Genomic DNA, 14,056 nt, shown 5'->3' on the forward strand with positions numbered 1-14,056 from the left:
GGCCTTCTGGGTTAAAATTTGCTGATCTGAAACAGCACCAGTTTTAGAATATGATACTTAAAAATATTGCTGGCCTATTACTAAAAAAAAGGCCAAAGCATTATTAATCTATTTATATAATTTCGGGCCTGTATTTCTGTAAACGATGAAATGTTATAGAATGTTAGCAGAAAGGATGGGAGAAAGAATATGCAAAATAAAGGAATATATGTAAACTTGTTGACGGATAAAGCTTTGTTCTGCTAAATTCTTAACCTGTAGGGGATAAAGATTCCCGCACACTGTAAGAATTTATACTGGAACTGTAAATATTTAAATATTTATCACTAGATGGGTGGTAATGGTTTCATTGCAACAGGGACTGTGGGTGCAAGTGAAAAACAACATAATAACAATTCTGTCCCTTGCAAAAATTGTTGCCACTAAGGGCAGCCCATTAGATAGGGCAGGAAAAAGCTGCGAAAGGAGATGTTGGTGAGGAATGAATAACACTTCTGTGTACAGCTGTGTGTGCCTACTCTTGTCTATCCCCACTGACTACAACTCTTAGCTTTTCTTCAATTAAGTTTACTTACCAGGAGTTCTTTGATTCTCATCTTGAAGATTCTGGATTCTGAAGATCATTAGAACAGATTTCTACATTATATTACACAAGTCAGCATTCTCAAATATCAGCCATGGCAATGAATTGTGTGGCACACCAACGCAAACATGTACAAAAATCATTTATTTTTCCAATAATACAACAAGTGTCCTTAAGTTAGTGAATCCTGCTCAACTGTATTTTAAGCTGGAAAAAGATGGATCCAGAAGTGGAAAGTACAGTTCCTGAAAAATCAAGACTTGCAAGGCTGAGAGTGTTTTGAAGCTTTAAATAGAAAGAATAAACACACTGTTCAGGTTACTAGTCCTTTGTGTTATCCACTCCACAATATCGTCTGCATAGCATTGTCTTTGCCATTATTTATTTTCTTCCATTGCTGTTTTCTGTCAGTCAGTTCTAGGACAAATTTCACACAAGGATGAGACGTTTCCAACTTGCCTCTTCACACAGAGTTGGTACTTTCACATATTACTGAAAATTGTTTCAGAATTATTCTGCATATTTCAGTGAACCTTTCAACTTCTTTTTCACCTGGGTCGGCTTGAGTGTTTGAAACCGGCAATTCTTGAGAGCTGTTTGAGAATTGTTCTGTGGCCAAGAATGTAAGTAGCCATTGTAGAAGTCGGTTGCTGTCAATTTCTTTTTATGTATAATAGTTTTGACTCCAACCCAGCCTTCCTAGAAAGGGAAAAGAGGGGGAGAGAATGCACACATACCCACAAAAAGCTGAGCAAAATCTGCAAACCCATCAGGAGTGATTCCGTTGCAAGCAGCTTAGGTGAAATCTAATATGGGATCCAGCATCCTGGCATTGTTAAGATTCCAATTTTTTTTTAAAAAAAACCCTTTTTGATTTGTAAAGGGCAACTTAGAAAACCTATGGACACTCTTCAGAGAACTAGGGGACTAAGGTGATAAGATTTCAGTACTAACAGTTTGTTGCTGTCAGTTGTGAGAAGGGACGGTGCAACCAAAGAAATGCAACACAGGCTGCATTTGACTGGCATTCTCTTTCCTCCATCTCTCCAATGAAACTGAAAGGGCACACATTTTGAGAGCCTTTCTACCTTGAAAAGGAGTAAGAATATCACACCTACACACAAAAACTTACCTTGCACCGGATCACCAGGATCTTTAATTGTTTGTGGTACAACACCAACCCTGGAATCGCCTCTTTCTCAGCTACAATTTTATCTGTAGAACATATAAACAGTCAGGCCATTCTTGCCTCTGCAACAGTAAAATACAAGTTCCAAAGTGTTACGAAAATCGTATTTGGTTTAACTCTTATAGGGGAAGGCTGATTAGCTTAAATAAAACAAAAGATTGAACATATGATTACCACTATTACTTGTGTGTACTCTCAGAGCTTATGTATCAAAAACAAATTCCTTGTGCATCCAACCACCCTTAGCCAATAAAGAATTCTATTCTATTCTATATTCTTTTCTATATTCTATTCTACTCTATTCTGAATTCTATTCTATTCTTTCTTTTCTATATTCTTTTCTATTCTATTCTACCCTACTCTATTCTGAATTATATTCTATATTCTATTCTATAGTCTATTCTGTTCTATTTTCTATATTCTATTCTATATTCTATTCTATTATATATTCTATTCTATTCTATACACTTTTCTATATACTTTTCTATATTCTATTCTATTCTGAATTATATTCTATTCTATATTCTTTTCTATATTCTATTCTATTCTGAATTATATTCTATTCTATATTCTTTTCTATATTCTATTCTATTCTACTCTATTCTGAATTATATTCTATTCTAAATTTTATTCTATTATATATTCTTTTCTATATTCTATTCTATTCTACTCTATTCTGAATTATATTCTATATTCTATTCTATATTCTGTTCTATTTTCTATATTCTATTCTACTCTATTCTGAATTCTATTCTATTCTAAATTCTATTCTATTATATATTTTTCTTTTCTTTTCTGAATTCTTCATTCTATTCTATTCTATTCTATTCTATTCTATTCTGAATTATATTCTATTCTATATTCTTTTCTATATTCTATTCTATTCTGAATTATATTCTATTCTATATTCTTTTCTATATTCTATTCTATTCTACTCTATTCTGAATTATATTCTATTCTAAATTTTATTCTATTATATATTCTTTTCTATATTCTATTCTATTCTACTCTATTCTGAATTATATTCTATATTCTATTCTATATTCTGTTCTATTTTCTATATTCTATTCTACTCTATTCTGAATTCTATTCTATTCTAAATTCTATTCTATTATATATTTTTCTTTTCTTTTCTGAATTCTTCATTCTATTCTATTCTATTCTATTCTATTCTATTCTATTCTATTCTATTCTATTCTATTCCTCCATATTTATTCTATTCTATTCTATTCTATTCTATTCTATTCTATTCTATTCTATTCTATTCTATTCTATTCTATTCTATTCTATTCTATTCTATTCTATTCTATTCTATTCTATTCTATTCTATTCTATTCTTTCCACTATTCTATTTCTATTCTTTCCACTATTCTATTCATTCCATTATTCTACTCTACTCTACTCTACTCTACTCTACTCTACTCTACTCTATCAATTTCCTATACATCGTCATAGAGGGCAACCGAAAGAGAATATTCCTCACTTTTCTTTGTAGGTATCAAACAGAGAGCAATTCTTTTCATGCCACATTTTTCTACAGATCGCTTTAATGTTCCTAGAAATAAGAATACACTTAAGCAGTCTGATTCCAACAAGAAGAGGATTTGCAACAGAGGAAGTCAGAAAGTGTTCAGTTTTGTTTCACAGACCACCTATTGTTATTTAGACACTGCCACTATTAAGATACTCTTGATTAGAGTGCTAAGGGTTTCTCATAAGTACCAGTAAAATCTGGTAGCATTTCCTCTTCTTCAAAGTCCAATAGCTTTACACTGGAACCCATCCACAGCGTCTTTAGAGGCATCTAAAAACATACAGCACGGTGTAAGTTATATAGTTGCAGAAGGTCACAGACATTTCAGTTAAATTATTCAGAACAGAATCTAATTTCCACTTATGTCACAGTTAACCGACTAGAAGAGGGGTCTTCCAACTTGTCCCTCTTATGACTTGTCAACTTCAACTCCCAGAATTCCTCAGCCAGCGTGCCTGGCTAGAAGAACCAGGCCAGTTTTTCCTTCCAATCCCAAGGAAAGACAAAGGTGAACGTTTTACACGCTGAAATGAATTTGGTTTAAGTAGGAAGCTAATCGACCAGATATTGTATTTCAACTGCATTTTAATTGGAAAGGAGCCACAGCAGAACCAAAAGAATTTGAGTTTTTGTCTTTGCCAAGTTAAATTCTGAGAAGGAACTCAGAATTCAGTAAGAGGAACTCAAGCTCTTCTTACTCATTCGTAGGGCCTATATTGATGCATACTTCATTTTATTCATTAAAAAGTCCATCAAATTAAAAAAAAAATCCTGCAATATTTGCCGATTTAAAAACATTACACTGTAATTCCAGAATATATAATTCTGTTCCCACCACCAACTCAAGGGCTGAAAATAAGATTATTTTTTTTTATAAAAAGCTACTTCTGAATTTAAATATATCACATGACATGATAGCAGTGCTCCAATATCTCAGGGGCTGCCACAAAGAAGAGGGAGGCAAGCTATTCTCCAAAGCGCCTGAAAGGCAGGACAAGAAGCAACGGATGGAAACTAGTCAAGGAGAGAAACAACTTAGAACTAAGGAGAAATCTCCTGACAGTTAGGACAATTATCCAGTGGAACAACCTGCCTCCAGAAGCTGTGAATGCTCCAACAGTGGAAGTTTTTAAAAAAGAGACTGGACAGCCATTTGTCTGAAATGTATAGGGTTTCCTGCCTAAGCAGGGGGTTGGACTAGATGACCTCCAAGGTCCCTTCCAACTTTTTATTTGTTGTTGTTGTTGTTGTTGTTGTTGTTGTTATTATTATTATTATTATTATTATTATTATTATTATTATTATTATTTATTAAGCAACCTCTTCTCTGAGAGGCTGACCTTACCATGGCTCCTAAGGCACGGTGCTTCCTTAGTATCTGCTCAGCAGTTTGTTCTTCCCACTGAATGCAGCTCATTGCAACAGTGACTTTAGGAGCTTTAGAGGAAAATAAAAGAAAAGCAACCTCTTTTGGCCCTGCATCTTTACACATTTTAAATCTTCTTTTCCAGTGTCCCAGTAACATTTAGAAGCAATTTTTTTCTGTTGACTAATAGATGTTCCCTCTTTTTCCCTCTTCAAATTAAGGGGCATTCGGCTTCCCTGGTACTCTCAAAAATTAACCCTTGGCTGCCAAGTTTTCAACTTAATTACAGTTTAATAGGGAGGAAGGACGGCGGGGGAATCGTGGGAAAAGTATTACGACGGTTTACTTAGCAATGGCTCATATCATAGCTAATTAATACCTACACCACACATGAAACTTGCGATAAATACCATTTGTTACTCCTTCTTTGGGTTGTTCTTTCTTCTTGGTTAAACTTTCAGGTAAGTTTTGCAAAACAGAAATCAGCTGAGAGAAAAAAAAAGTCCAGAATGTGTATAACGAAGAACAGATTCTCCTTCTAATCAACAGGGATTGCCATGACTAGTTTCATCTTTATTAGGATTTGTCAGATTTAGGTAGCCAGATCTTATTCTACGAGGTTCAAACCCTCTGCTGGAAATCGAACTTATGGAGTTTTGTATTTTAGGTGGCTATAACCAGTGAAATAGTTTCAGAAACTATCCAGGTTGTATTACAGTTGTATTATAGCAAGGCGTTTATAAATCTATCAGAATGGTGTACACCAATCTTGGCTAGGCAATTCTAGGAGCTGCAATCCATACACACTAAAGTTGTCAAGTTTGAAAAACACCAGTCTATGCATTCTACCTTCTTTAAGTTCTCAGGGAGAGATTCAGATTTAATTGCAGATAATCCTTGACTTAAGACCGCTTGCTTAATGACTGTTCAAAATTACAATGGGCCTAGAAAAGGTGCTTTCCAACTGATAATACATTTTTTGGCATTTATTTGCATCTCCCACAAGTGTCTTCACCGGGCTAAGTGTGATTAAAGAAAGGTATTCATTTACCATGCTTGCACCTTCTTTGGATAACAATGGCTCCAGTTCTTTTGCTGAGCAACGGGGTGGAACAGCAAATTCTTCTTGTTTTATAATTGGACCCACATCAAACCTGGAAATAAAACATATCGCAGATATGCTGTCACGGTTCCGACAGATGAAACTCTTCAAAAGAACTTTGAGGCATCGTTTACCTTAAAGGATCTTTTATTCAAATAGCATAAAATTGGCTGTACATAATCGAAGTCAAAAACTGAATTCCCCTCCCCCGGGCACATAGTATCAAAGCACAATTCTCCTCCTCCAATTAAGTCATAAATCACATTCTCCAATTAGCTTGAAACACGGGCTTCCTCTCCAGCTCTCCAGCCCGTCAATTCTTTATCAGCTCTGGGCTCAGTAACCTTGATTCTCACTCTAAGTTTAGTGTTGTTATGTCTAGCTGGACTCTCATTCACATCCCCCCCCTCCCAGCATCATCTAACTCTAAAAGCGAAAGAGAAAAGATGGCTACATTTCCACCTGTTGTCAATGCAAAAACATCCGATGTCAGCAGCATTGACATATACTTTTAGTCAGATTCTACACGGGATTTAAAAACCTAGTAAGAGGTAGTGGAGAGACTGGACAGAGAACCGAACTGCTGCATTGATACAATTGTTAAAAAGAGGATTTTAGTAATGAGCTTTGAATCTTAGAATCATAGCATTGGAAGGGACCTTGGAGGTCTTCTAGACCAATCTCATGCCTTGTGCAGAAATCTTCAAGCCATTTTGGGCAAAAGGTTGTCCCGTCTTTTCTTGAAACTCTCCAGTAATGGAGCACACACAACTTCAGAAGTGCGGGCTGTTCCATGCTTAATAATTCTCACAGCCAGGTGTTTTGCACTGGATGCTGAATGAAACAGCCAACGTACCTCTTAGGTCTGATCTGCATAACTGTGACCCCGGTTACTGTATCTCCATGAAGTATGGTATGGACAATGGGTGCAGGGCCACGCCACCGCGGAAGGTAGCTGGGGTGGACATTCAGCATGCCACTGTGTCAAAATATTGGGAAATTAGAACAAGACTCGCAATCCAGTAACATTTTCATTTATTGTATTGTTATGCCGCTGGATTTCGAAGTGACTTCCAGAGGTTTTTATGATAAAACAATAAGTTAAAAATTCAGCAATGTAATAAGCACAATATATTAATGCAATGTAGAAATGAGGAGTAATTTTTGACAGTGTTTATTTTACTGATATCTCAATGCTCAATATAACTAAAGCACAAAAAAAAAGACAATGTAAAAAAGCTACGCGATTCTACAAATCAAGAAAACCTACAATGCAATTCTTTGCCTTCTCCAAAGTGCAGCCAATCAGGTTTTTGAATTATAATTCTGTAAGTTATAATTTACTTACTTATAATATATCTCTGACCAACTCCTTTTAATTCACAGCCAACACTGCTTTCATTTTTATCATTTTTAAATCTTGTTCTGAAATCTGTGTGACTGCAGTGACATATAGTATTATGCTAGAATGTTGCAATGTCTAGTTTATTTTTTATGAACTGCATGCAAAAGATAAATGTATTTCACACCAGAATTTGGAGATTACTGCTCCCAAACAATGCACAAATTATAAGTCAAGAACTTGATCTAAGATTTCAGTTTCTATGGACAGCAACAGGCAAGGAATTTTAATTCAGGTATCACATAAGCTTTGCTTAATCATGACATCTTGACTTAGCTATTCATATTGCTGCAAGAGGTCAAACTGAGCAAAATGTCAAAGGAGCCAGGCCTTGAACTACATCAGCAATGGACAATCCTGAATAGGATTCGCACCTCACAAAGCGTTTATCAGGACTCTCTGTATCAATGGGGCATGGTATCCTTCCCTCAGTGTTACTGTGGGGGTCCCACGCCCAACTGTAGCTCACATTGTGACTGGCTGTAAGTTGAGGGCACATACCGGTCCAGTATCTGATTTTTTTTAATATAAACAATGCTGAGCTTCAGTGGTTAGATGGCCTGGACATTGGTATTTGAACAGAGATCTTTTTAACATTTATATTTTACTATGTTTTACTAATCTAGGTGAAATGTTAATATATGTTGCTTATCCATGTATGATATGCCACACGCTAGACAAACAAACAGAGCAATTTTGCAGCATGCACTAGCATGTTTTTCTTGACCTTGTGGTAAACTGCAATAAATTACAGATAGTCCTAATTTAGCCAATGCTTTGTGGCTCAGTGGGTTAGGACGCTGAGCTTATCGATCAGAAGGTCGGCAGTTTGGCGGGTCGAATCCCGAGTGCCGCGTAACAGAGTGAGCGCCTGTTACTCGTCCCAGCTTCTGCCAACCTAGCAGTTCGAAAGCACGTAAAAATGCAAGTAGAAAAATAGGGACCACTATGGTGGGAAGGTAACAGCGTTCTGTGCGCCTTTGGCGTCTAGTCATGCCGGCCACATGACCATGGAGACGTCTTCGGACAAGCGCTGGCTCTTCGGCTTTGAAACGGAGATGAGCACCGGCCCCTAGAGTTGGAAACGACTAGCACGCATGTGCAGGGGAACCTTTACCTTTACCTTGTTTACAGAATATTCAGTTATGAAGGTGATGAAAAAGTAACTTTGCAACCAATCCTAGCAATCACAACCTTTGCAGGTGTACAAAGCAAAGGAAAGCTGAAATAAGATTGTAAGCACAGGCGTAGTTCACTCAAGTGAATGCTTTGTTTAAAGACTGAGTTGCTTGGTCCCAACGATGGTTGCTAAATGAGGAGTGCCTGTACACTGTTTTTATGGCTGCATTCTAAATTGATTATGATGCGTATTTTACCCCAAAGCATATCAGCACTTGTTCATGATTAAATCAGCAAAGACTGTAACCCTAGAGGTTATTAAAACACTAAACAAAGTATTTTAGCACAGTGAAAAAAGAAACATTGCCAGGGAAGAATGAGAATGATATATTAGCTGAATTTCACGCAAAAATTGTAGGAACCTGAGATTGTTACCATTCTTCATCAGAAGTAGCCAAGTCGATGCCTGATTTGAATAACTCCCATAAAACGCTATGACCATGGAAACTGTTATCAACCTGTATTGCTGAACAGCAATTCTGAGCTTCTTCTGCCATAGTTGATGACAGCTGCAGTTCAGATACATTTGCAGTGCTGCAGGTTCTTTAATTCCCCCTTCACCTTGCACTGGAAATTTAGTTTGAGAAGCACCAGTAAATTTCTGGGCAAATTTGCCCACTAGATGACACAGGTTGCAAACATTACAACAAATTAGATACCTACGCAGGAATTGTTATAAGGAACTTGGCCCTTCCGCCCCTGTATATAATCAAACATTATAGAAGGCAGCCTTTCCTTTCATGTAAAAGTAAGAAATAGTTGCGTGAGAAATACACTAAGAAAATGAGTAGGGGGGGAGTGCTTGTGATAATTCTTACTAGGGGAACTTTAGGATGAGGTCCTCACTAAGCAGACGTCCAAAGGATGCCACCACGCCAACGTCAAAATTCTCACATGCACCTACATCAGGCCAGATGTGGACAGGGAGATGAAACTGCTCTGCATACTTCTTCACAGGCAGTAGCTTTGAGTGACTGGGTGGCAGAGTCACTACCTCCAGGTGATCCACCAAGTGGTCTGGTCTTGGCACTCTGCCCTTGCAGGGGATCAAAAAGAAGACATGGACATCCTTTAAAAAGACTTAAATGTTAAGTGTACTATTTTAATACTTGGATTCCCAAAGAAAGAAAGACAGGAAACTGCATTTTATCACAATAAAGTGCTTATCCTAGGAACCTTTATGTATTCACTTGGAAATTTGGGGAACCTTAAATGGTCCATTACCCAGACCTAGGTCTTAATGGCCTTTCTATATTTAAAGAAAGTATTCCCCAGAATTAATTTCAGTTCTTTTTCTGTCTATGCTCTCCTATGAGTCAGTCAGTAGCCTGTAATTCTGTCCGTTTCATATTGCCTTTGCTCTTCAGGTATATGAGGCTTTCCAGCTCAAATTTCCAGCACGATTTTAAGTCCTGGACCAAACATCTTCAACTGAAGAGAGTCAAGGCTGTTGAACAAAAGAAAACCTTCTAGCCCAGGCCAATTAAATCAGCCAACAGTAGGATTTATAGATAATCAGCTCTGTCAGGTCTAAGTCAGCGGCTAGAGTTCCCTCAAAGGATTCAGATACAGCCAAGAAAAGCTTTTCTTATGCAATCATCCATCACTAGCTTGTGTGCTTAACCAATTTCCTGAATAAATCACAACTTGATCGATGGATTCACTCAGGAAAACGCTGTTTTATAAGGCTTACCTGCCTAACTGAAAGAAACACCAACTCAAAAATCCAACCAATAAAGTGGTTTATCAATAGGTGTTGAACCCTGTCAAAAATTTACATCGAGAGTCCATGTGCAGTCACCTTTCACCTGGAACTCCCAAAGTTAACATCTCCTTTCGGTCAAGCTCACCTCCCAAATCAAGAGTAGCAAAAAAGCCTAAGAGATTTTGATATTGTTTTCCTCCCATCTCAGCCCATGTGTTGGCTGACTTCAACCCCGCTGGGCTAATAGGAGCTGGTTGGTCAGGGACTGCTGCCTGTTGCAGATATGGCAGCCCATGCCTGGACCTTCCCATTGATTCCTCTCAGTTGCTCTCCATTCATAAACTCGTTTAAGAACAAAGGGGGCGCGGGAGATTTTTTTGGTGTATTAAGCCAAGCAAGGTCATGGCACTCCTATGCCGTTGAACCAACTCAACGGCTTGCAGCACTGTTTCTCATCCTCAGCAACTGTCAGAGGTTGTGTGGACTTCTTGTCTACGGAGAATCTCAAGCATCCAGGCGACGGTTGTCCCAAAGGTGCTTTTCCAAAAGGCAGCTGGATTTTCTTGCTTTTTTTTTCTTTAAAAACGTTTCGCTTCTCATCCAAGAAACTACTTCAAAGTCTTCCTGGACGTTTTCAAGGGGGAAAAAAAGAACAAGAAATTCCAGTTGCCTTTTGGAAAAGCACCTTTGGGCTGTGTGGACTTCAATTCCCAGAATTCCCCAGCCAGCATGTCTGGCTGGGGAATTCTGGGAGTTGAAGTCCACAGGTCTGACAGCTGCAAAGGGGTGTGTGTGTGTGGAGGAACCCCGAGATTGGAGTGACCCTCAACTCCCCCTCCCCATTTCTCATTCCCTCGCCCCCCCCCGCCCCTTGGGCTGCTCCACCCGAAAGACCCACCGGGCGGCCTGGAGCGCTCGGAGGATCTCTGCGGAGAAGTGGTCGGTGCCAAAGAAGAGGACTCGCCAGGGGGGCTTCTCGCGCCTCGGGGCCTCCCCCGCGGGGGTCGCGTGGCCCCTCCCGCGCCCCCGGCCCCACCCGCCCCGCCAGGCTCGCAGGAACCGCGCGCTCATCGCCGCCCCGGCAGCCGCTTCCGCGATCGGCTCGACGTCGCGCCCTGATGACGTAGAAGAGTTTGAGCGGCCGACGTTCCATCCCTGAGCGTAGTAGTCCAAGGCGTGCTCGCCGCGAGGGCTTCTGGGATTGTTCGAGCCCTGGGCTTGTCGGGTAGCCATAGCAACCGGGGGCTCGCCGTATCCATGGCGACCTCTGGAGCCTTGCTAAGGAAGGCTGTCCGGTTGCGCGTCAAAGCAGCCACGTTCAGACAACTCGCTTGATCCAGTGACTTTTCTCGATTCCCACAAAGATTATGCACCAGTTGCTATTTGTTCACCCAATAAATACAATGAGCCACAAATAAACTAACCAGGGTTAGCAGGAAGCGGGTTTAGCCTGCAAACGGAAGACTTGCTATCGTTTAGCACGATGATGGGAACCCAGCTAGAGTGTTAATGCCTCTTTGCAACAGGGAGAAAGCTGTATCTAACTGTTGCATTGCATTACAAGCAGAAATTCAACAGAGGATGCTTGCTGGGAGAGGGATGATGTCTGCTGTTTCTTCCTAAAAGCTTAACAATTTGCAGGAATAGTTTGCAGCATTTGGATTTTCTTCCATCAAGAAAGGGTTTGATTTTCCATCCCCCCTCCAGTTTAAAAAGAAATCACTTTGATTTAGATAGATTGCAGTGATGATTATGGTGAATCTTGAAGAGGGGTAGATATTATGTTTATCTATCCTGTGTTTAATTTTGGTGTACCTGCATTTAAATTGTAGGTCTGTTTTAAATGGACTCCTGCTTTTAAGTTTCACGCAGATAAGGAATTGAGAACCAGAGTAATAACTGCAAACTTTAAGATTCTATTATCTCTGCTTTTTTTACATTATTTTCTAAAACAAAATGATCAGGCTGCAGGTCTTTGGGAACTATATGTAATTTAAAGCATTAAAAAAAATTCCTGTCCTGCTTTTTGACATTGTTTTAAATTACCTTGTAACCTTGTTGTTGTTGTTAGCTGCGAAGTCGTGTCCGACTCATCACGACCCTATGGACAACATTCCTCCAGGCCTTCCTGTCTTCTACCATCTTCTGGAGTCCATTTAAGCTCACGCCTACTGCTTCAGTGACTCCATCCAGCCACCTCATTCTCTGTCGTCCCCTTCTTCTATTGCCCTCAATCTTTCCCAGCATTAGGCTCTTCTCCAGTGAGTCCTTCCTTCTCATTAGGTGGCCAAAGTACTTGAGTTTTAGCTTCAGGATCTGGCCTTCTAAAGAGCAGTCAGGATTGATCTCCTCTAGGACTGACCGGTTTGATCGCCTTGCGGTCCAAGGGACTCGCAGGAGTCTTCTCCAGCACCATAGTTCAAAGGCCTCAATTCTTTGGCGCTCAGCCTTTCTTATGGTCCAACTTTCACTGCCATACATTGCAACTGGGAAGACCATAGCCTTGACTATACGCACTTTTGTTGACAGGGTGATGTCTCTGCTTTTTAGTGTGCTATCTAGATTTGCCATGGCTTTCCTTCCCAGGAGCAAGCGTCTTTTAATTTCTTGGCTACAGTCCCCATCTGCAGTGATCTTGGAGCCCAGGAAAACAAAATCTGTCACTACCTCCATTTCTTCCCCATCTATTTGCCAGGAATTGAGAGGGCCAGATGCCATGATCTTGGTTTTCTTAATGTTAAGTTTCAATCCAAGTTTTGCACTCTCCTTCTTCACCCGCAACAAGAGGCTCTTTAGTTCTTCTTGACTTTCTGCCATTAGAGTGGTATCATCTGCGTATCTTAGGTTGTTGATATTTCTTCCAGCAATCTTAATTCCAACTTTTGATTCATCTAGCCCTGCCTTTCTCATGATGTGCTCTGCATATAAGTTAAATAGGCAGGGCGACAGTATACAGCCTTGCCGGACTCCTTTCCCAATTTTGAACCAATCAGTGGTTCCGTGTCCAGTTCTCACTGTTGCTTCTTGACCCGCATATAGGTTTCTCAAGAGACAAATAAGATGGTCTGGTACTCCCATCTCTTTAAGAACTTGCCACAGTTTGTTATGATCCACACAATCAAAGGCTTTAGCATAGTCAATGAAGCAGAAGTAGATGTTTTTCTGGAACTCCCTAGCTTTCTCCATGATCCAGCGTATGTTGGCAATTTGATCTCTAGTTCCTCTGCCTCTTCGAAATCCTGCCTGTACTTCTGGTAGTTCTCGATCCACATACTGCTGAAGTCTAGCTTGTAGGATTTTAAGCATGACTTTACTAGCATGAGAAATGAGTGCAATGGTGCGATAGTTTGAACATTCTTTGGCACTGCCTTTCTTTGGAATTGGAATGTAAACTGATCTTTTCCAATCCTGTGGCCACTGTTGAGTTTTCCAAATTTGCTGGCAAATTGAGTGTAGCACTTTTACTGCACTGTCTTTTAAGATTTTGAATAGCTCAGCTGGAATACTGTCACCTCCACTAGCTTTGTTGTTGCTCAGCCTTTCTAAGGCCCACTTCACTTCACATTCTAGGATGTCTGGCTCGAGGTCAGTGACCACCTCATTGTGATTATCTGGGATGTTAAGCTCATTCTTGTATAGTTCTTCTGTGTAATTTTGCCACCTCTTCTTAATCTCTTCTGCCTCTGCTAGGTCCCTGCCATTTTGGTCCTTTATCATGCCCATTTTTGCATGGAATGTTCCCTTCATCTCTCCAATTTTCTTGAAAAGATCTCTGGTCCTCCCTATTCTATTGTTTTCTTCTATTTCTTTGCACTGTTCATTTAAGAAGGCATTCTTATCTCTTCTAGCTATTCTCTGGAATTCTGCATTCAATTGGGCATATCTATGTTTTTCTCCCTTGCCTTTCGCTTTCCTCCTTTCCTCAGCTATTTGCAAAGCTTCCTCAGACAGCCATTTTGCTTTCTTGCATTTCTTTTTCTTTGGGATGGTTTTGGT

At 39.6% G+C, this 14,056-nt stretch overlaps 1 protein-coding gene across 1 annotated transcript; it reads right to left on the bottom strand.

The window, feature by feature from the left end:
• Positions 1-708: 708 nt before the first annotated feature.
• MTFMT (mitochondrial methionyl-tRNA formyltransferase) lies at positions 709-11,159 on the bottom strand. Its single transcript, XM_081337665.1, has 9 exons — positions 10,959-11,159; positions 9,174-9,386; positions 6,631-6,753; positions 5,724-5,826; positions 5,083-5,158; positions 4,652-4,743; positions 3,495-3,576; positions 1,716-1,798; positions 709-1,282 (listed from the first exon to the last, which is right to left on the bottom strand). The coding sequence occupies exons 1-9, from the start codon at positions 11,129-11,131 to the stop codon at positions 1,094-1,096; spliced, it is 1,134 nt and encodes a 377-aa protein (XP_081193791.1). The 5' UTR covers positions 11,132-11,159; the 3' UTR covers positions 709-1,093.
• Positions 11,160-14,056: the final 2,897 nt, after the last annotated feature.

Source organism: Vipera berus (genome assembly GCF_964194415.1).
Source record: "Vipera berus genome assembly, chromosome: 12".
Taxonomy (NCBI): domain Eukaryota; kingdom Metazoa; phylum Chordata; class Lepidosauria; order Squamata; family Viperidae; genus Vipera; species Vipera berus.